General features: G+C 35.4%; 1 protein-coding gene and 1 pseudogene across 1 annotated transcript; both read left to right on the top strand.

Moving 5' to 3' along the window:
* Positions 1-7,964: 7,964 nt before the first annotated feature.
* LOC148785070 (uncharacterized) lies at positions 7,965-11,129 on the top strand (annotated as a pseudogene).
* Positions 11,130-15,147: 4,018 nt separating this feature from the next.
* LOC105173384 (AAA-ATPase At5g57480) lies at positions 15,148-16,947 on the top strand. The gene has a single exon (XM_011095098.3). It carries the CDS (start codon positions 15,238-15,240, stop codon positions 16,777-16,779), a length of 1,542 nt encoding a protein of 513 aa, XP_011093400.2. The 5' UTR covers positions 15,148-15,237; the 3' UTR covers positions 16,780-16,947.
* The last annotated feature ends 7,424 nt before the right edge of the window (positions 16,948-24,371 follow it).

Genomic DNA, 24,371 nt, shown 5'->3' with positions numbered 1-24,371 from the left:
AATAAACACCATATTATGATTTAGTTTCGATAACAAGTGCATCAAATAATAACTCCAAATATACAAATACAGTTTTATAAAAATAAATTGTTTTTTTTAACATAAATGATACAGAATTTAAATAGATATGTTATATTTTTAAATTTTATTTTTATGATTATTATATATTTCTTTAATAATATCTATTAACTTGAAGTAATATGCGTTAGAGATGAAACTTTAATATATGGATATACTTATAATGTGCAAACTTCTTATTTTCATTTTAACTATTGGGAAAAAAATTAAAACATAATCACTAATAACTTCAGAATCCTTAACACTGATACAGAAATGGAATCCCTCAATCCACAAATTTCAATTGTGTTGCGTCTCATAAAATTTATGACCATGTTCTTCAGATTTTACATGGTATTAGAGCCCTCATTTTGATGGTCTTTTTGCATACTGTCGTGATTGATATGTTCTTCTTTCTCTGAAATATTTCCAATGGTGAGTCCTTGGAATGCAATGCCAGATGCTACTGGCACTGGTGTAGGTTATAGCAATGATGCTGCCAGATGCTGCTGGCACTGGTGTAGGTTATAGCAATGATGCTGCCAGATGCTACTGGCACTGGTGTAGGTTATAGCAATGATGCTGCGAACAACAGGATTCAGGTACTTGATCATACAAGGATGGTGATGATTTCAGCACTTTTAAACAACAACAACTGGTTGTCTTGGAGTAGGTCAGTGCGGATCGCTCTGGAAGGGTGAGATAAACTCAGATTTATTAATAGATTGTGTGCAAAACCGAGTGAAGGTTCTTCGCAACTTAGGCAATGGCGAATCACTGATTCCATGGTGAGAACCTGGATACTAAACACCATCTCTAAGGATATTGTTAACGAGTATTTGTATGCTGCTTCTGTGCGCTCTCTATGAGTGTGATGGATCACTGCTCTATAAAATTCAACGCGAAATTAGTTCTATCAGCTATGGGGTGAATTGGTGTGCTTGATGCCACCAGCTATGTGCACATGCAGGAAATGAACTTGTGGTTGCAATAAAGCAAGATTAGATCAGCTAGAAGCAAGCCCATTGATCCAATTTCTCATAGCTTTAAACGAATCATATGATAATATTCGCAACTAAATATTGGTTTTGGATCATCTCCCTCATGTGAACAAAGCCTACTCAGTGGTGCTAGGAGTTGAAAGGCAAAGACAAGTGAACCTGGGATTTGCAGATGCTGGAAACTCTGCAATGTTGGGCAGAGGTTATGAATAAAGACGAAATTCTGGACCAAAGAACTATATGAGACGAAACGGTCCTGTTGACAAAAGGAAATTATTCTGTGAACACTGTAACAAGCCTGGACACTGCAAGAAGACATAAGTTAAGATCCATGGCGTACTTGATTTGTACAAGGATCTTAGTGAACAACCAAGGAAGAATGGAATTGGAGGCAGGGCATATGTAGCTAGTGATTCTGAACACCAAATAATTGTGGATAAAACAAATATAACAGTGGGAAATAAAAATTGTGCAGAAGAAGATGCCTTTGGACCCAGTGAAGGTTCATTTTGCACAAGTTGATGAAATGGCAAGTATAGCCTTGAAATCACCTTCGAATTTTTTCTATTTTGGATCCTGGGTTGTAGATATTGGAGCTACGAGTCACATGTGTGGTGATAAGCAAATGTTTCAATCCTTAAACTGATTTAAATCATCCCATAAAAATTCACCTAACTGATGGAAGCACTATACAGGCTTACATAGTTCGGTGATATTCAGCTTTCGTCCACCTTAACTCTTAGAAATGTACTTCTTGTTCCCAGTTTCAAACACAATCTGATCGCAGTGTCACAATTGTGCAATTCTCAATCTATCAGCTTCTTGTTTCTCACCTCTTTGTGCATCTTGTAGGACCTGAAGACTAGGAACATCTTGGCCATAGGAAAACTCTATTTTATGAGCAATAAATTCTTTGGTTGCAGTTCTATACCTTAATATCTCAATAAGGAACTAGCTTATCTCTCTATAATCTAGACATGTATGCATTATGGCACAAAAAATTGGGACATTTTAGCCCATTTGTACTTAATCATATTTCTGTACTGAATATTCTTGAGAACATTAAAGATCATGTATTCTCTATATGCCCTCTACCTAAGCAGTCAAGAGGGGCATTTTCTTTAGGTGAATAACACTCTTGTCATCCTTTTTGATTTGATTCACTTTGATATATGGGGTCCCTTCGAATTACCCTCCTTATCAGAATGTCATTACATATTGACCATAGCGGATGATTATTCCAAAACTGCATGGACATTTCTCATGAAAAACAAATTCCAAACACTCAAAGTTCGGTCATCTTTCTTTGTCAAGCACTTACTCAGTTTGATACCAATATCAAAGCCATAAAGACTGACAATAGCAAAGAAAACATAGGCATTTGCTACAAGTTGTTAGGGCTCTTATGTTTGAGTCAAGTTTACCTAGAACTTTTTGGGCTGATTTAATTCTTACAGCAACACATATCATCAACAGACTACCCTCACCTACACTTAAATGAAAATCTCCCTTTGAGCTACTCTTTGATTCAATTCCTTCATTTGACAATCTCAGAACTTTTCATTGCCTTCGTTTTGCTTCCAATGTCAGTCCTCACAAATCTAAAAATATGATCAGAGAGCCTTTGAGTGTGTTTTTATTGGCTATGTTCCAGGTTAAAAGGGTTATAAGCTTTGAAAACTGGCTGTTGCATCTTTTTGGGTAAAGCTTTGATTTCCTGGAAAACGTAAAAGCAGACTGCAGTTGCGAGGTCTATTCCAGAGGCTGAATACAGGAGCTTAGGTACTATTCTTTTGTGAGCTTCAATGGATCTCTTATTTGCTGCAAGACCTACGTATCCCCATTCCTACTCCTATCCCAATATACTATGATAATCAAGCTGCTATCAACATTATGGCTAATCCAATTTTCCATGAGCACACTAAGCACCTCAAAATCGATCGTCATTTAGTCCGGGATAAGTACAAGGCTAGTTTCATTCTTCCTGCTCCTATGTTTGTTGCTTTCATGTCCAAGATGGGCTTGATCTGGTTTCCCCACGTCCATCTTGAGGGGGGAATGTAGAGAACTACAGCATCAAAACATCATCATTCAAATAAACCCAGCAAGAACATAGACCTTGTGCTTCTCTTTCCATACGCGTGTACAAAGTTGCATTTTGTTTTCTTTGTTGCCTATTGTCCAGTTGGCAGCTGACTCACGTTAGAGGTGGTCAGACATTAGTTAGTTAATTTTTCCTTCCCTGCTCCCACGTGTACTCTGTTATTTTTAAAGCTACTGAGCTACCATACCTCAAAACTGATACATAAATGGAATCCCTCATTCCACAAATTTCAATTGTGCTGTGTCTCATAAAATTCATGACCATGTTCTTCAAGTTTTACAACGTCAACTAAATCAATATGAAAACTTAATATTTTTTTACCACGATTAATGAATATTTGTCACAATCTTTAATTATGGTCAAAATAATTATCATAATTTTAGTTCCACTTATAAAAACAACGACTAATAGCAACCCGCATAGTTAATTTATATTCCTCAATGTTTTTCTTTGACTATAATTATTAATTATAGCAGAAAAATTATGTTTATTGAAGTGTGTGGAAATAGTGGGGTTTCAAATAACTTTAGGAAAGCTATGACCTAACTCATATATAAATGTGTGTAAGGAACTAATAAAAAACCACATAGTTAAGGGCACTTGGTTATTCTTGATTCTTCAAGTTTGGTCATTTTTTCCACTTAAAGCGCATCTTGTTTGTGCGCCTTTACAGATAAAAATACCAAAACACAATGCATAAAGAAGATTTGTCTATAAAGGGAATCCAAAGCTATAATTTTCTTGCCCTTTGGTATTTATTGCATTTTTTTCTCCATAAAGCAAATGCCTACACAAACAAGAATTGATTCTCCAACACCAAACTTCACCAACAAGACTAGCTTGTGTTTTCCTTCATTTTGAATTTTTTTTTTCATAATTTTAATTAGTAAAATAAAATTGACATGAAAATCAAAAAATTATCTCCATGACTCGCATGATCGAGCTGATTGTACCCCTAAAAATGACTGACGTTATTTTTTTGATGAGTGGTTGAGAACATAATAGAGAACATAAAATACGAACAACATAAACAACAATTAATTTTAAATTATATATGTTATATGACGTTTTTCTTCCAAAATTCAATAAATGAATATGGAAGGCACCCTGAATTTCGAAAGTTGAAATGATGAAATTTTGTGTAGAAATCCTTTATTATTTTAATGTTATTTAAAAACAAATATATGTACATTTTGCCCAAATAAATTCAAAATTTAAGACCCTTTTGAGCCTTAATAAGATAATCTAAATTTTAAATAAATATAAAATTTAGGGTAAATTATATTGACACCCCTGAGCTCATGCCAAAATACGACAATATCCACGGTCTTTTATAAAATTACAAACACATTTTTGAAATTATAGTTATAATTACGACTTCACTCTCTATTTAAAGACAAAACTTACATAAACACCGTTTGAAAATTGTTACACTAACATTTCTCAAAGATCATACAACCTCTTCATTTTTGAGGCATTCCATGTGAATTAATTCTCTTTTTCAGCCCTTTTTCTCTTTTTGGCTTTATGCTTGGTTTTCCACTTCTCATAAAAATCGTGCTTTATTTATCCACAGTCCCATTCGCACGCTTATAGCTTTTGAAGCCAATTCCCTATTGTGCATTCCTTTCTCTACCCCACGATTTCCAATTCCAGATCACGTTTTCACAAAAGTGAACAAAAACTAAAAATAAAAAGCAAACATTTTTCGAGAAGAAAAGAACTTAAAAGCGGGAAAATTGGACGTATTATAAATAGGAACAAAATGCGACTTTCTTTAAAAGTAATGTAAAGATGGGAAAAACTAACAAAGCAAAAGACGCCTCTTTTGTTAAGGTAAGGCACGACTTTATTGGGGTTGACGATTTTTGTGTCACTCAAAAATCTTTTTTAGTTAAAAAAAAAAAGGGCTTTGGGAGAATAATAATAACAATAATAATAATAATAATAATAATAATAATAGAAAAGTGAAATAAAGGTTTAATGGGAAAAAGAAGCACTTGGGACTATTGTTGGTGAAAAAGAAAATAATTTTATTTTTCATCGTCACGTGAAGAAATATATTTTTTGAAGTCTTTTTGTTTAGACCTTATTTTCTACATTATAAATGATTGCGGTATAAAAATTATGATAAACTAATTTTTTTAAGATAAATTACATTGACAGTCCTTGAGATTAAATCAAAATACACAAACACCTTCTACTTTTTAAAATTGCAGCTACACTCCTTGACAGGTGTTAGTGTTGTAAAATTATAACTACACCCCATGACAGGTGTTAGTGTAATATTTTCAGGGGTGTTTGTGTAAGCTTTGTTTCTAAAGAGGGAGTTTAGTTTTAATTACAATTATAACCTTAAGTTGTGCATTTATAATTTTGCAAAAGACAATGAGTCTTTGTGTATTTTGGCGTAATTTGAGAAAGGTCAACGTAATTTACCCTATTTTCTAACATAATGAAACAAAATTAACAAAAAAAAACTTAAGTATTTACCACAGTTAATCAATATTTACCATATTTTTAACTATGATCAAAATATTTGTCATGATTTTTAATTATGAATATTTTGGCCTCATCTAGAAAATAATCGATAACATTCGTTGCACATCTTTAGTTAATTCGCATTATTACGATTTTTCACTTTAGCCCATCTTCTCTAGCCATAACAAATGATTAAGTTATATTTTTTCTAAGGCTAAAATGAAAGGAAAGCAAGTGGATTAGCCTAGGAACGCGCTAGCAGAAGCGAGAGATGAAAAATAATAATTTAAAATTTAAATGAAAATCGTACCAAGGTGTGTACCCTTGGTGGTCCCGACGTTCGATGTAATATAAAAATTAGATAACAATAAAGATATAATATGGTTGAAAATAAGAGGGAGAAGCATAAATTTAAACTCAAAATTTACCTCTTAAAATTTTGAGCTTTCAATAGGTCAATTTCGTCGAATTCGTCCACTCAAGATTTCAACATAGGAATCCTACAAAGTATCCACATCAACACCAAAATAAACGAAGCTTTGATCCCTTTGCTAGAAGGAATCGAAACCAAAACTCTCACCTAGTGAGAAGGGGAGGGGTGGTCAAAACTAGGAGGAGAGGGAGAGAATTTTATGTGTTGTGTTGTGTAATGAATTATTTCCTAAATAATTATACAGAATACTTATTTATATACCTTAAATAGATAAACAAGAATGTGTCTAGATACATTTTGTTATTTATAAGGCAATTCTTCAATCCATTCCAAATAGAGAAGAGATCTAATTATAACCAAAATAACACTTTCAAAAAATGCAATTCTTTGGTCAACTTTCTCTCCATCAATTTTGCTAGTGGGCTTCAACGAATAGGTCGATTTTATTTAAGATAAATTCAAGGCCCAATGAATTTTAATTAAATTAAATTTAATAAAATCAATTTAATTGAGCCCACTATCCTACAAAAAAAGACGAGATTTGTAACGGCTTTTTCGGTACGGCCACAGGCTGTTCCAATAAACACGGCCCTTATAACAACTTTGTAACGGAATGGACTTACTAACGTCATTGAGAGGGTAATGAAATGGATTTTTTTGTAACGGCCAGAAACGGTTACAAACACTATTACAAATTTTGTGTGTGCCAAAAGTCGTTATAATTTGTAGGCCGTTACTATTTTGCTATGATTATTATAACAGTTATATATTTTTGTAATGAATATTTGGTCAAGTAATCAGTCGTTACAATGGTAGTGACAAAAATTATTGCAAAGTGTGACGTAAGACGATGTAACAGGAACCGTCACATTTGGAACGATTTTTTTTTTTTATAAAAGCCGTTCCAAACTAACGGCTAGTTTTCAATGGCTATTTTGGATGTTCCAAAGTCCATTACAAAAGCCATTACAAAAAAACTTATATATATATATATATATGCATTTCATTTTATTTTATTTATTGTAAAAATTCTTAGTAACCACAAACACTCTCAACACTCTGATTTTCGTGCATATACATTTGATTATAGTTTGTAGATTATTACTCGAATTTTGGACCATCAACTAGTGCTGATCATCACTTAAGTTGGTTGACTAGGTAACAGACTAATTTAATACTTTATTGTATTTAATTAAATTAATTATAGTTTACTTATTTTAGTTTTATAATTTATTGTTAATCCTATATCATGTTAATTATATGTATTCTCCTAAATGGTGTACGTAGTACTGTAATATTTTTAAATATGTAGGTCATCAAATTAGAACATTAATTAGATATATATATATATATATATTTATGTGTGAATATAGTGATATATATATAATAAAAACCTACCAAGGAGGGCAGGTTTGACCGGAGTATGAGGATGGGCTTAAGAGTTTCATAGAATGGGCAAAGGGTCAGCGTGGACATATGAATGGAGATAAAATTAGGTGTCCTTGCTAGAAATGCAAAAACACAAAGTTCAGAACACCCAATGATGTCAGTTATCACTTGCGTATGCGAGGATTTATACCAAAATATTATAATTGAACTTCTAATGATAGGATGTAGGACTTTGACGTTGTGATTGTCCCTCCAATACCTGAGAAGCAAACCCCAGCTGCCCATGTGGAGGGTAATTATTCACATTGGGTAATGAACAACATATGGATTGGGCGCAGTGGATGGTTTTTTTATGTAGCCGGGCTGAGTTATTTTTCTTCTTTTGATGATGTTGTGCCTGATGATGGTACGAGGTCCTGCTCTGTTGATGCCGATCATTCTTCATATTGTTATGGCGGTGGCCCCTATGATAAGTCAGGGTTGACAGACCATTTTTACAATGGAATGCATGTTGCCAATCAGCCATTGTGGAATTGTTTGCACCCAATCTCAATTGGCAAATATTGCTGAGTTGGTGGTATCAAGGTGGACGATCATATTTTTTAGTGATCATATAATCGAACATCCCAATGAGCTAATAAAGTATTGCCCCCCAATTCACACCCTGCCGAGAGATTACTATAGCATGATGAAGTTGGTAAAGGATTTGGGTTTACTCATTGAGAAGATCGATACGTGTAAGAATGACTGCATGTTGTACTGGAAGGAAGATGTCGATTTGGAGTACTACAGGTTTTGTGGGGATGCTAGGTATAAATCGACCCGAGGGCGAGACCCACGCTACAAGAAGTCCCCGTATGTCGTTCTTAGGTACCTGCTACTTACTCCCAGTCTGCAGAGGTTGTATTTTTCGTGGGCAACTGCCAAGCACATGAGGTGGCACGCCACACATCAGACGGAGGGAAGGTCAATGTGTCATCCATCCGATGCCGAGGCTTGGAAGTATTTTGACCAGTTGTATCTCGATTTTGCAGAAGAGTCGCGTAATATTTGGTTGGGCCTTTGCTCAGACGATTTTGCAGAAGAGTCGCGTAATATTTGGTTGGGCCTTTGCTCAGACGATTTTGTGCTTTACCGTTAGTACGATCGTACTAAATCATGTTAGCCCATTATCATTACACCGTACAATCTCCCTTTAGTATATGCATGAGTTCTGAGTACATGTTCCTGAAGATGGTGATCCTCTAGCCCTTCTAATCGGAAGCGTCTGATCGATGTGTACTTGACATCGTTGATCGAAGAGCTATTGCAGTTATGGCATGTGGGTGTTCGAACATACGAGAATGCCACAGACAACGCATTCATAATTTGGGCGGCGTTGATGTGGACTATGAACGACCTACCCGCATTTGGGATGGCTTCTGGGTGTAGTACGTCGGTGTTATGGGTTGCCCAGTTTGTATGGATGACACATGGGCATTCCATCTGCAGCACGATAGGAAGGCGTGCTAGTTTGACTGCCACAAATAGTTTCTCCCTAAGCATCATCCCTATCAAAGGAACAAGAAAACATTCACAAAGAATCGTATCTAATATAAGGTTGCACGTCTGAGGCTGAAAGGAGACCAGATCATGGATTGGGTTGCAAACATTAGTCCGCCGTTGAAATGCCGTTGACTCTCCCTTCTGGCTATGGTAGCGACCACAAGTGAACGAAGATCAACATCTTCTGGGATTTTCCACACTGGGCTACGCATCTGATCTGACACAACTTTGATATCATGCACATTAAGAAAAATGTGTTTGACAATATATTCAACACGGTTATGGACATCAAGGGAAAGATGAAGGATAAATTGATTGCACGTAGGGATTTGAAAATCATCTGTAATCACCTGGAACTTGAGTTGGACGAAAATGTTATGCCTAAAGCAGTCTATATCCTAACGAAGGAGCAGAAGAGGAGGATATTTGAATGGATTTGTGGTCTTAAGTTTCCTGATAGCTATGCGTCTAACCTTGCCTACTGCGTTGACATGATGGAATTGCGGATGCACCGCACGAAGAGACATGACTTTCACGTATTCATGCATAAATTGATCCGGATCGCCTTTCGTGAGATGTTTCTCGAGCATGTATAGAGTGCCTTAACAGAGGTTAGTGTTTTATTCTAAAGTATATGCTCGACCACGCTTGATGTCGCCAAGCTACATGAGTTAGAAAACAATATTTCCATCATACGTGCAACCTTGAGAAGATATTTTCTCCAACTTTTTTCGACTCGATGGAACACCTCATTGTGCACCCGCCGCATGAAGCTCACATAGGGGGGCTAGTGCAATACAGGTGGATATACCCATTTGAAAGGTTCCTACATGAGTTGAAGAAAGAGGTAAAAAATAAAGCACATATCGTGACATCAATTATCAAGGCATGCATTGTCGAGAAAATTGATTTGTTTTGTTGACCGTACTATGAGCCAGACGTGACTTCCAAATAAAGCATGTCTAGTAGGAATGATGAGCGCACGAGCAGCGATGCTAGAATCCAAGTGTCTATTTTCAACTATCCTAATAGGGCTAGTGGTGCCTCGAAGAAGAGATGACTTAGTGGACCAGAACGGTATATCATCCAGACGTACATTTTGACCAACTGTGAAGTAGTCACGCCATATTATGAGTAGATGTTCTTTTCAATATACGCTTGATGCTAATTTGTGTATTCATGTATACATATCATTTATCTAATTAATATTTCTACAGTTCATACCTGAACGAACTGTGCCAGCACCACCATTTGGCCGACCCAATTATTGATCGACTTGTATGGACTTGGATTAGTTCAAACGACTTGTAAGTTAATATATTTTTTTTTGAATTTTTAGAAGTACATTGTGTCCAAGTTCAAAATATCTGATTAATATATGAAAGTGCAAGTACATTTCGAGTTGAACTATATGGACAACAAGCTCCTCAAGTATCATTATTGGGGTCCAAGTGCAAAGGTGACGTTGGTGCCTTGCTACTTTATGAAAGGGTACAACCTCAAGACAGAACGTCACAACCAAAGCAAGCCAACAATGAATTGTGGGGTGTGTCAAAAGATCATTATATCAGACGAGGACAATGACTTCGGAATCATCAAAGAAATAATTCAATTGACATATCCACTTATCTCGAATTCGCACATCGTTCTGTTCAAGTGTCGTTGGGTCGATCCAGTAAGAGACATGAATGTACACCTATGCTATCACCTTGTTGATGTAACTTCAAAAGGTGTACCAAAAGGATGAGCCATTCATACTTGCACAACAAGCAATACAAATGTACTACATTGAATACCCAAGTATGAAGACGGACAAAGCGAATTGGATGGCTGTCTGCAAAATAAAGGCTTAAAGAGTTGTTGATGAGTCCAAATGGTCTGAGATCACATATTAGTAAGAGGAAATCGTACCAGTCCCTCAAGTTGCTCGGACAATCAATCATACGGTCTATGTGATCCCATTGGTTTACAAATTGTGTTCAATCTTTCGATTGCACACCAGCAGAGTGCAGGTACTTCACGGACTTAAACTGGTCAAACTGACAATGAAGATGAAGAGGATGATGAAGACAACTTCGAGGACTACGAGACTGACGATGATGAATACGAGACTACATAATGTATATTTTTTTAATTAAATATTTTTCTGTTGCAATGTTGTAAAATAAAAAAAATTATAAATATTTTTTACTTTTTTTAATTTATTATTTAGAAGGGCCAATTTATTTAAAAACCGTTACAAAGGCCATTACAAAATAAGGCTATCAACTTTTGTCAACAGGCGAGAAATGAAATTTTGTAACGGCCAAATTTCAAAAAGTTGTTACAAACTAAAATTTTTAAAATCAAAATAAAAAATAGGTGGGAATTTTAATTTTGATTGGCCGCTACGCAGACCATTACAAATGCTTTTACAATGGTAAATTATACAAGTTGTTACAAAAATAGTTACAAAAATTGAGTCATCTTATAAATTCATATCATAAAATACGATATCTTTACATCCAGGCATCCGATATATACCAAATTTAAATATATACAAGTATGTGCCCATTAAATCATATCGACGGCATGATTTTAAATTACATGGCCTGATTTAGAAATACACCATCTTGAATGTGTACTATTACATTTCAGGAACGATATGTTGAAATTTGTATACCTAATAAGGCTACAACTTGGCCGATTTGATTTTTTGGTAAATGTGATCATATCTGATGGTTTGATCAAAATTTTGACTACCGGATTAACACATGCAGTTCAATACTGTAAGATGACAGTTACATCAATGTAATACTAACATTTATGAATATATAAATTTAGTGCATATTGCGTACATGTATCAATATCAAATAAAATTTTTTGTTTTTTTAATGTATTTCAATTATATTGTTCCACTACAATGATAAGTTTCCACAGCATTAAATCTTTTTTTAAAGATAATTTCAATATAATTAATAATTTGAAATTATTTTTGTAACGGATTTTTGTAATAGAAATAATCAAAATGACGTCGTTTCCATATACTGTAACGACTTTTTTAATAGCTATTATACACTGTACAATTTGTAACGGCTTTTCAAATATTATAACTCTTTTTGACACGACTTTTGGAATTGTCATCGCCGTTTCAAAATTATATATATATATATAACACTTGCAATTTCTTTTTCTTCCTTTCTCTTCCCTCTTCCTCTCGTTCCACCTTTTCCCCTTCCCCGCACCTGCCCTACCACTACCGCCACCACCGGCCCATCCCGCCCCCACCTCTCCTCCCCCTGCCTGCCACCAGTCCACCACTGTCCTCGATCACCGCCTGCCAAAGTTTTTTTTTTTTATTTTTTGTTTTGAATTTTCTGTTTTTGTCTGTAATTTATAAAATTTTTAGGTGTAATCCTTTTGTTTTTGTGTGAAATCTTCTAAAATTTTTGTAAAATTAATTTCTGAAACATGTGTTATTTGTTTTAATTTATGAAAATGTTGTTGTAATATTTTTGTTTTATGTGTAATATTTTTCATTTCTAAATATATTGTGATTTTTGAATAATTGTAATTTTGAAAAAATTTCAGATTTTTCCATAATTTCTGAATTTATTTATTTTCTGTAATTTTTGCAATTTTCTCTAATTTTTTCAAATTTATATGTAATTTTATTAAATATGTATGTATTTATCTGAATTTAAAAAATATTTAAAATATAGCATAATAATAGGTTTATAAAAGAAGACCTTAATAGGACTACAATGCGATTCTTTTAAGAAAATTATGCATTTAAATAATAATTATTGTACTTCAATTATTTAAATATATATTATAGTTAATTAAGAATAATTTTAAATAATTATAATAATTATTGTATTTAAATTAGTTTATAAATAATAATTATTACAATTACTTAATATTCATATTCATGTAATCTAAATTTAAAAAATAACATTTAGTATATCAGTCTTTGTAATATACTTTTTTTTATATTTTGATACTTAATATAAATATAGAAAAATTTATATTTTTAGAAGAAAAAAAATAAAGAAAATTAAACAGTCAATTTGACTATAGTAATTTTGGATACAATATAGGAACATTTTAGTTAATTAAAAAAAAAATAAAAAAACACGCAAGAAATCAAGTGTAAACGCACTTTAGGCTCGTGTATTTCACCTTTGGTTAGTTTCTAATGGGAGAATTTTTTTTTTTTTACTATATTTATTAAAATACATGGGATTTTAACTCATTTCTAAAACACAGAAAATTTTTTAGCTATTTCAAAAAAACACGAGAAGTAAAATAGAATTTAGCCTTTTTCTAGTGGCAATACATATATAAATACAAAATATTTGAAACATTGGTCTTGATCGTTTAAGCACACAAAAACTCGATATTTTTTATTTATTTCAATAATAGTTACTAATGCATGAGAAAATTGCTGAAAAATAAGTTTTAAAATTTTTTACTCTCATATTATTTTCAATACTTTATTTTAATTTAATGTAATAATTTAATTTCATATTTATTTAAAATGTATGATCTCATTATTATAATGATTTAATTTTATTATATGAGGACGTTACGATTTGATATTTATATATGTAGCCAATTATAATTACTTTTATTATGATGATTATTAATTTTAGTAGGCTACTTAATTGTTTATAATGTTTAAATCATTTTCAACTACTTAAGGGGCATCATACTCAAGTACTTAAAAGTTTTGACAACACGAACTCGATTGATCTCCAATCTTCTCGTGGGCATTTACATGGGATGAGACACTACTGAAAGTTAATGGGATAAACTTTGGACAAGTTTTCAGTCTCCTCGCAGTGGTGAATATGAGATGAGAGACTGCTGTGAGCTAATCGGATTTTATCCTAAAATTATGGTCAACCATTAAAACCTGCTATCAATCAATGCAACTTTTCAATGTTTTTCGAATTTTATTTGCTTTTGTTTCATCCCTTTATATGTTATGACAATTTATGATGAAAATAGTGGTGCCATCACACTAACTCGTCAGGTTGCGCCTGCCCCATGTATACCATTCTGATTCTCTATAATTAGTTTATTGTTATTAAAAATTAAAATTTAATCATGTAATAATTAACACACATATCAGAACATACGTTTAACTCCATCGATAATCTTGATAAGAATTCGAATTGATATTATGAGTATGACAAAAGAGTCATACAATGATGATCTCATGATGAGGCATTAATAGGGTTATGGATATAAATTGTTATAGAGAACATTCTCTTACATCAAAAGACCAAACAAGTCACAAACAACAAAAGATAAAGATGGGGACAAAGATTTAACTAAAGCACACAAACATCATCATCTTATCAAAAACCAAATCATGGGCCCACCTCTTCTTACATGTGTGTTTGTGGGATGTGTGCATAGCTACATTTAAAATCTTTAATTATTGAATAATCACCATCATTTACATATACAAATTTTATTCTCTATAAATAACTTTTTTTAATCATAAAATTCAAAAAATAAAAAGAAATATTATATACTACGATTTTTAATTATGATTAATTTAATTTAGCTATAATTTTACCTAGCTATGGCTAATATATATTTTGCTATTTTAACTATTATTCTTGTATGACTTGAAAAAAGAATGACGATTAACAATCGCAACGCCATAGTTAATAAGTACCCGTCATGATTTTTTACTTTTAAATAAGGTAATCAGCCATAATAAAAAGAAATATTTATTCTAGTATGTAATATCAATAAATTAAAAAGTACATCCATTGAATCAATAAATTCATAATATTAATTTATAATAATTTACTTACTTTTGGTGAAGATAAATATCCACAAATATGATATGACTCAAAACATCAAAACCTCAAAAACAATTTATATAACCTAACCATTTACCAGTATACTAACACATGAATCATTGTTTGAACACTCTCTTACTCAGCATGAAATGGGTAACAGGAAAAGCAAAAGCAAAGAGTACTATATATATATATATAACAGTACTGCTCAAAATTCATCTTTAGCTTTATCTTTACAGCTTCTTTCCTAATCTCCACACACATCAAAATCAGAACATTTCTTGTCCTCTTCTCTCTCTCTCTCTCTCTCTCTATATATATATATATATATTACATTCTTGAACTTGATTCTCAGACAAACCCCAATTCACCGTTAATATATATTACATTGATCTTCAACCCCCACATTAATTACAAAACAAAAACATGGAAATTCTGTCTCAAATGTGGTCTCTTTTAGGTCTTCTCACCGTCCTCCAAAACATCCTCCCTACTCAGCTCCTCGCTTCTCTTCACTCTTTATACGAATCCCTCCAAGATTTCATCACCCCCTACGCCTACTTCGATGTGCCAGAGTTTAACGGTTACTGCGCTGTCGACCTCAACGACCTCTACCGCCATGTCAACCTCTACCTCAACTCCCTCCACTCCGCCGCCGCTTCCTGCCGCCGCCTCACCCTCTCCCGCTCCAAGTCCTCCAACAGAATCTCTTACTCCGTCGCCCCCAACCACACCGTTCACGACTCCTTCGATGGCCACCGCCTTTCCTGGACCCACCACGTTGAGACCGTCCAAGACTCTCTTGACGAGAAGCGGAGCTTCACGCTCAAGCTCCCCAAGCGTCGCCGGCTCGCACTTCTTGGTCCCTACATCGACCATGTGACGGCGCGTGCGCAGGAGTTCGAGCGCGTGTCCCGCGAGCGCCGCCTCTTCACTAACAATGGCCATGGCTCCTACGAGTCCGGGTGGTCATCCGTGCCGTTCCGTCACCCTTCGACGTTCGAGACGCTGGCTCTCGAGCCGGAGCTGAAAAACCAGCTTGTCGACGACTTAACGGCGTTTGCTGACGGCAAGGAGTTCTATCAGAAAATTGGACGTGCATGGAAAAGAGGGTATTTGCTATACGGACCGCCGGGTTCAGGGAAGTCATCTCTCATCGCCGCCATGGCTAATTTTCTCTGCTACGACGTGTATGATCTTGAGCTTAGTAAAGTTGCAGACAATTCTGAGCTCAGGGCTTTGCTGATACAAACTACCAATCGTTCGATCATCGTGATTGAGGATATAGATTGCTCAATTGATCTAACAGGAGACAGACTGACAAAGACTAGAAGATCATCATCATCATCTATAGCCAAGAAAGCTCGCACCGCCAGTGACCATGGAGAAGAGAACGGGCGGGTGACGTTGTCAGGGCTTCTGAACTTCACCGACGGGCTATGGTCTTGCTGCGGGGAAGAAAGGGTGATCATCTTCACCACAAACCACCGGGACACTGTCGACCCGGCGCTGCTTAGATGCGGTCGCATGGACGTGCACGTTAGCCTTGGCACGTGCGGGGTGCATGCATTCAAGCAGCTGGTCAAGAACTACTTGGGACTCGACTCACACATGCTATTCGACGTGGCGGAGAGCTGCGTGAGGGCCGGCGGAGCCCTCACGCCGGCTCAGATAGGGGAGATCTTGTTGAGAAACAGGCGAGACGCCGACGTGGCGCTCAAGGCAGTTGTGTCGGCCATGCAAGCCAAGATTTTGGGTTGTGATGTGGAGGCAGAGGGGGATCAGGTGGCGAAATCGCCGGAGAGGGCGGGGGGTTCGCCGGAGAATTGGGAGGGGTGGCCGGAGAAGATTGGAGGGAAGAAGTTGAGGAAGGAGAAGTCATGCAGCGGGAATTGGGAGAGTAAGGTTAAGTTTCTTGTGAGGTTGAGGTCATTGACCAAGTCCGAGTCTGGAAGGAGAGGAGTTTGAAGATCACTAATTATAATTGCAGATTAATTAAGATGGTAAGTGGGTGATTAGTGTACTCAAGAAATTGTTTAGTACTAGGTTGTTGTCTAGATTTGCTTCACTTTTTGCTCTTATAATTAGTGTAAGTTTCCTTTCCAATGAGAAAAAAGTTTAAAATGCCCCAGCAAATTTATATTGTGAACATCACATTTGTGAACAGAGAACACTAAGGATGATTATTTAGCCCGATTGGTTAAGTGTAGCACCCGCACTATCACTGTAAGGACCCTAATTAATTTTTTTTTTAAAACTTACATAGCTGTCGTGCAGATTAAAACAGATTGGAGTAAACCCCTCCTAAACTACCACATAGAAGGTATCCTTCTTGCTGATGAAATGGAAGCAACCTGCTTAAAAAGCAGGACATCCAGGTTCTGTACTAGCATAGTTTCGCTCAACCTTATCTACAATACAGAGGAAGGTAGAAGCATATTACAGGAAATACATGAAGGAGCCTGTGGTTCTCACATAGAGGGCATGGCTTTGGCAAACAAAACTAGGCGAGCAGGATATTTTTGGCCAACTCTCAAAAAAGATGCTATAAAATAGGCCAAAAGGTGTGAGCAATGCCAGAAGCATGCCCTACTAATTCACATTCCGACCAAACCTCTCAAAGCCAAATCAGCACCTTGCTTATTCTCTTAGTGGGGGTTAGACATAGTTGGACATTTTCCAACCACAAGGGCAACGTAATTTCCTTCTTGTGGTAGTAGACTATTTCAACAAGTGGGTTGAGGCGGAGCCTTTAGCCCGAATAACTGACAATGAAGTCATGAAATTCCTCCAAAAAAATATAATTTATAGGTATGGTTTACCTCACGCCATTATTCCTAACAATGGTCGTCAATTTCGAGGTTGGAAGATCCAGGATTGGTGCGGTGAGCTCGGCATCTGGCAACAATTCACGTCTATTGCTCATCCTCAAGCCAATGGGCATGTTGAGGTCACTAAACGTATTTTAGTTCAAGGGATAAAAGCAAAGTTGGAACAAGTAGGTGGACAACGGGTAGACGTGTTGCCTAGTTTGTTGTGGTCGTATAGAACTACACCTCATCCTACTACAGGAGAAACTCCTTTCAATCTAGTATATGGATCAGAGCTTTTCATCCTAGCTGAAGCTAAGCTGGAAACCTTCAGGATCCAACATTATGTGCAGGAAAACAATGACAACTTGTTGCGAACTAATTTGGACCAAATAGACGAAGTACAAAAAGATGCCCATACCTGCATAGAAAGGTACTAGTAGCGATTAGTCAGTGCTTAAAACCATCGAGTTAGAATGAGAGAATTCAAGGTGGGGGATTTAGTATTTCGACGAGCCGGCGCTCTTGGGCCCATAGGAAAGCTACCACCCAATTGAAAAGGGCCTTACAGAATCACCACATCATCAAATTTAGGGCATATGAACTTGAAGACATCAACGGCAGAAAACTTTCTCGACCATGGAATGCTTGCAACATCAGGAAGTTTTACTCCTGAAATTCCTTTATTTATAATCGATTTTAAATGTACTCAAATATTTTTTTCTTAATAGTAACACATACTTTATTCCTCTTCTCTTTGTGTCAACAGGATCGAATCTCAAGTGAAGTTAACTGTGCAAAACAATGCTCATCTTTATTTAAGTCGCCTTGTTGGCATACGTTTTACTTAAGCCATCTTGTTGGTGCACGCTTTACAAGGCCGCTTTGCTGGTGTACGCTATACTTAAGTTGCCTTGCTAGCGCACGCTTTACTTAAGTTGCCTTACTAGCTCATACAGTACTTAAGTCATCTTGTTGTCATATGTGTCACTTAAGTCATCTTGTGAGCACACGTTTTGCCATCTTACTAACGCATGCTTTGCGTGAATCATCTAGCCAGCATACGATCTATTGAAAAAATCTTGCTAATATGCACTTTACACATTAACGGCTACTCTACTGGTGTGTGACTTTCTTAACTGGTCCTGCTGGTTCAAGTTTGCCTTATTGAGGCAGACCTTATATCTATTGCTTCAAGAGAATATGTCAATCAACAAGATAGTCTGCAAACAGGTTAAGTAGATCCCTCAGGTTAGCGTATATTGAAATTGAACTTTCTTACTCTGTACCTTGCTAGCATATGAAGCCAATGAGTTCATGACTTGATCACGAGGAGAGCCTCTAGAAAGGTCTTATATGGAGGAGCAAGGAGTCCCTTCACAAAAGCAACAACCCAATTGCTCTCACCCTCCTCTTTCAGCAGGGAGGATGCCTCATTAGAACTGTGTTTTTCCCCTTCTATTTGCACAACTAAAGGCTTGTGCACAGGAGGTGCAAAGGAGCTCGAGGAGACTTTTACTTTCTTCGCAGGGGGCAACATGGTCTCTACTTGACATTTTCCCTTAGGATCGCCAGTAGAAGTTGAGGTAAGACTCTTAGCTGAGGAACACTTGGAGGAAAAATCGATCCCGGGGTTTTTTCCCTCACCCAAGGCCTTATCTTGTAACAACTTGTTGAACATATTGACTGCAGGAAACATGAGGATATTAGTATAATAAAATCCAAATCGAGAAAGCATATAAATGAGAAATCAAAATATACAAGGGATTATACCAGCAGTAGTATCCATAACAACTTCTCTAAGACTAAGCTCGTAATGAAAGAGAAGGGCTAGATAGACTAACTCCCGGGGGTCATAATGGAAAGTGTTTACGTGTTCTAACAAATCTTGGAAAGCAGTAGGACGTGTGCGAGTGGAATACCTAGGAGAATCAAGAACAACTAGAACCCATTCCGTGGGGAAATGCCACGGGGTGGGGGAGGATACAAAAAAGTAATGGTGCTCCATTCTTTAACAGAGGTATCGGAAGGTAGGAAATGAGCATCTTCTTGAGAGGTAAAATAAAACAGGCCAGGACTTGATTTCTTGAGCATGAAGGAATGAAATTGAGCAGCAGAGGGAGTCTCGCTCACTAAAATGTAAAATCCAACAAGAATGCTGAATGCTTTGGGAATAAGTTGGTTCAGGGGGATCTTGAATAAGGTGGACACTTCAGCAAAAAAGGACGGTACAGAAAAATGCAACCCACTCCTAGTTGAGCTACATAGAAGCTTACGAAGCCCTGACAAAGGGAATGAGGGTGCTCAGAAGAAGTAGGGACCTGAATCACAAAATCAACAGGCATTCCAAACCTAGCTCTAATCACACCTAAATCTCCTTCCTTTATGTAGGAAATAAAAACCCTATAAGAAGCGGCACCATATGCGACCACCATGTCCTAGTTTTATTCTCTCTGACTCTTCCCTAGATATGCATTTTTTTTACTACTACTAACTTCCTCCTCACTTCTCGCCTCTTGGTCGGATGGGGAATTATCGGAGAGGGAAGCCAAGTCAATGAGGAAATCCTCATCGCCTGTTCATCTACTCTCTCCTCAAACATGATTAAAAATTTCAAAAGGAATAGGAGACTTACCTATAGATGGAGACAATGTAAAATGGGAGCGGAGAGAGATGTGAGCCTATGAGATCAAAGGGTTAGAGATTACCTTTGCTTCAGACGCGGAAAAGAGGTTAAAATGAAAAATTTTCCTTTTACCTTAGGAATGTGAGAGGTAAAAGTAAAATTAAAAAGATGTTTCTTTATATACGATTTACCACGAACAATCCTCCTATTTGAGCACTCAAGTAGATTGTTGCTTCCTCTTATTAACTGCGGAAGCTTCCAGGGAAAATTTAAAATACAGGACTCTTCTCCTTCTTTGCAATCATTACCATTAATAATTGTTCCTTTTCTTTTTTTTTTTTTTTTTACATGGGTAGATTCAAAATTTGGAATCATATATCTCCATAGGAAAAAGAGGGAACTATTTAAGCTCTACCTGCCCTGCTAATAAGCAAGGAAATACCTTTCTTTTTCAGGACATCTTGCCTATTCCAACACTCCAAGTCTATGATTTTTGCACTCCTCGAGTGGGGGGAGTGGTGATGCCCCCTAAAATTATTAGGCCAAGTCCACAAGCTAGGCATACTAGCCCAGCTGGCTAAAAGCCTAGTTGGCTCATCAGCAGCATGGATAAAGCCTACCAACAGGACGAATAAGGCCCATCAGCATAGAAGATAAGCCTACAGGCTTACTTGCTATTTTACTAAACTGGCAGACCCAATAAATAGTCCATTTCAATCGGACACGTCATCATACAATTGGGAAGACATGTTATACAGCTTGCAAACACATTTGTACATGTCACATTAAAATATCTCCAAGTGGTTCTAAGTAAGTCGGTGGCAAATGTGCTGGAAAATCTACAAATAACTAACTCCCATATTTTTAGGCAAATTTGGCAAGGTTCGGTCCAGCTCACGTATCTCAATTAATATCTATCCAAATCACCAACAGTTTGTTGTTGATGACAGCCAACACAAAGAGCTTTCTAATGAAGTATGAAACTCAATAATTAATCCAGTATCCATGTACAAGCCTATAAATAGAAGTCTTATGTAGGCTTATGGTAACATCACACCTATTCTCAAACTCTCACTTTCTTGAACCATTATCTCTCGGTTCTTAGCCTATTTTAAGCTTATAATCCGCATTCAGTACGAATTTATATACCTTATCATCATTTTCTATCATTATTCTTACTTTAATTCAAATTTTTCTTTGATTTCTTCATAAACTGTTACTTACTTAAACATTGGAGTGCTAACCTCTATTTTGCAGGGCTAATCCTCTGATAATTTTAGGGATTTCTCAATGATCCTTCGACCCTTGTGGTGTGGTCAAATTTCTAGTACGCATCAATATGTAAAGGATGTGGTAAGTGGCAAGAAATTATGATTTATTTACTTTTATATTATAAAAAATTATAGTAAAAATATAATTTATTTTTAATTGTTGTAATAAAAATATTACAAGTCGTGGTAAAGTCCACGACTTGAGGAGAAAAAATATTAAAAAATATTATATTTTTCTTATTTTAAAAATGTATTTATTATTATAATATATTATAATTATTTAATTATACATTTAAATACTTTAAAATTATAATCAATAAAAAAGTTAAAAATTTACAATCGGTTGTCATAAATATCAGAATAATTATAAATATTAAAAATGCTCTTCCATCCCATAATTGTGTTGGTAATGTTGTCGGCGAGGTCTTCTTATTTCCTCACCCACATTTTGTGTTGGCACAATCTGTTCATTATCATCATCACCATCATTAATGTGCAACCAGTAATCATGATATGCACTAAATGATGGAAATAGAAATGGTGAAATGGTATATTCTGGTGTATATGACTGATTAATGCCAAGGTAAAGATCAACATATGAAGAATAATCTTTTGCATGGCTTGGCATGTATGGAGCTAATTGAAATCAATCATCGTGTTGTGGCGGTTGCAGTATGTAGCAAATCTTGAGATGTATACGTTGTAGAAGGACCAGCTATATTCACCTCAATATTATCATGTTTAAGTTAACCAATAGACATTCAGCTACAACTTCTCATTTGTCTGTGGGACATAGTAGGGGCATTCTCGGATGTCGTTGCATTTTGTTGTGGCTGATTAATGAACTCAGCAAGCTTTTGAAATTTGTTCTCAAATCAATCCATTAATTGATTGTACCCTTCCATATCTAGTGGTCTAAGTTGACAACTTATTGAAGTGAATACCTATTCAGACTAAAGAATGTAGAAAATAATAAATTTTAATGCAAAAATAATGGCTTTTAAATAAAATATATGTTGTTATATAACATATTATAATTTGCAATGTGGATACATCTCTAGGTTGATATTCGTGGGTTAATTATTTATTTATTATAAAAAAATAAAAAAATATATTAGTATAATTTTTTTTAAATATATTAATAATAATATAACGAGTCGCGATTAGAAACTCCGACTAGCGTAAAAAAATAATTTTTTTTTTAAAAAAAGCCATCGCGACTTGGTGTAGTGATTTTAGATCACGACTTGGGCAATTTTATTTTTTTATTCATTTAATTAAATTTTGTATAAATTACTTATATAAAATTAATTTTTAACAATATATTAATGTCTAAAAAATTATAATATTAAAATTATATTAATTTAAAAAATTACAATTAAGTGTACCAATATAATAGTGTATATTTTTTTGTACAATTGAAAAAAATACAATGAATTATACAATTATTCTTGACAACTCGGCACATTTGATTGTGTAAAACTTATTTGTTGGGCTTGTTTCCTTGCACGCGTTTGCGCGCAATCCATCTTGTTGTAAATACGTGATATTTGATTTCGACCAGAGTGTGAAGAGATGCGAATAGTAGTGTCGTGGACCAATTCAAATCCCGATACATCCCAATAGTCTTCGGAATGCACAGGTTCAAATGACTTGGAATATGCATTCTTTTAAGCCATTATATCATAATAATCCTTCACCATTGATGCAGCATTGTCATGTATGCAACGCATACCTTTTGAGTGTGACTGCAAGGAATACCAAATTGAGTCCACTTGCCGCAAGAACATTCTCTGCTCGCAATTTTTACAATATGGGTATTGAGTCCATGTCCACTGTGACATCTTGTAACAATCGAGGCAAACTGTTGAAACTGATGATATTTGGTGGCGGTATGCTCAACAGAATTTTATTGTCAACGTGGGAACATCTTATATGCAAAATCCATCCACAGCTGGTTGTTAACCAACACTACAGTACTTTTCGCTAACCTCTCATGAAAATAATGGACAGCTCGTTGAAGCGTCATCTCAGCAATTGCTGTCAACTGGCATAGATTGGCACTACAACACATCCAATATATCACTAGATGGCAGAAATAATATGACACGATTGTGTAGAGGCACCTATTTCCAATAAAAGAGTAACAGAACGAGGTTATTGGGAATGATACTACAACATAACAAGAAATTTTGTATTGTCATCTACTGATAGACGTGTGGAAAGCGGGTACCAACCTGGAGAAGCAACTATGTTGCAAGTTGTGGTACGTTCTTATACAATGTCACATACTTTATTTTAGATATTTGTTTTTACAACACAAGTCTCATTATTTTTCTACAATCTTCAGGCAGATTAGATGAATGCTCTTGAAACTTTTTATCGATTTAGACCACTAAATATTGAAGAATATAGTCAATTGGTGGATAGATTCAAACACGAGTTACATATTATTAAGGAAGTCATAACCCATCAGCCACAAAAGAAAAAGTGTGTATTCCAGACCGTCTCATCTCAACAAAATTATAAAAGATGAGTGAAATGTAGCATTTCGTATGATTTGACAAGTCACAACTGACTTGTCAAATCACACTAACAGAAAGGTTGGCGTGAGAAATATTTAAATTTATAATTAAATAATTTTACCATATAATTATAGTAAATATACTTTTTTTAAAAAAAATGAAAAAATATAGAGTTGTGGAAGGCGTCAAAGACTTTCTTTTTTTAAAAAAATAATATTTTTTGTTATACCATTTAAAATAGTTATATTTTTATTATAATTTTTTTTAAATAATATTAAAGTAAATAAGTCAAGAAATTATGTTGCTATCAACATCCATCACGAGGGTG

The sequence above is a fragment of the Sesamum indicum genome, linkage group LG11 (genome assembly GCF_026168435.1).
Source record: "Sesamum indicum cultivar Baizhima isolate 11 linkage group LG11, ASM2616843v1, whole genome shotgun sequence".
Classification (NCBI taxonomy): domain Eukaryota; kingdom Viridiplantae; phylum Streptophyta; class Magnoliopsida; order Lamiales; family Pedaliaceae; genus Sesamum; species Sesamum indicum.
Note: the sequence above shows the minus strand (reverse complement) of the source record. Positions and strands in the feature narration are given on the sequence as shown.

Bases quoted from the DNA above. Each gene is read 5' to 3' on its own strand.
- LOC105173384 (XM_011095098.3), top strand. From the start codon at position 15,238: ATGGAAATTCTGTCTCAAATGTGGTCTCTTTTAGGTCTTCTCACCGTC.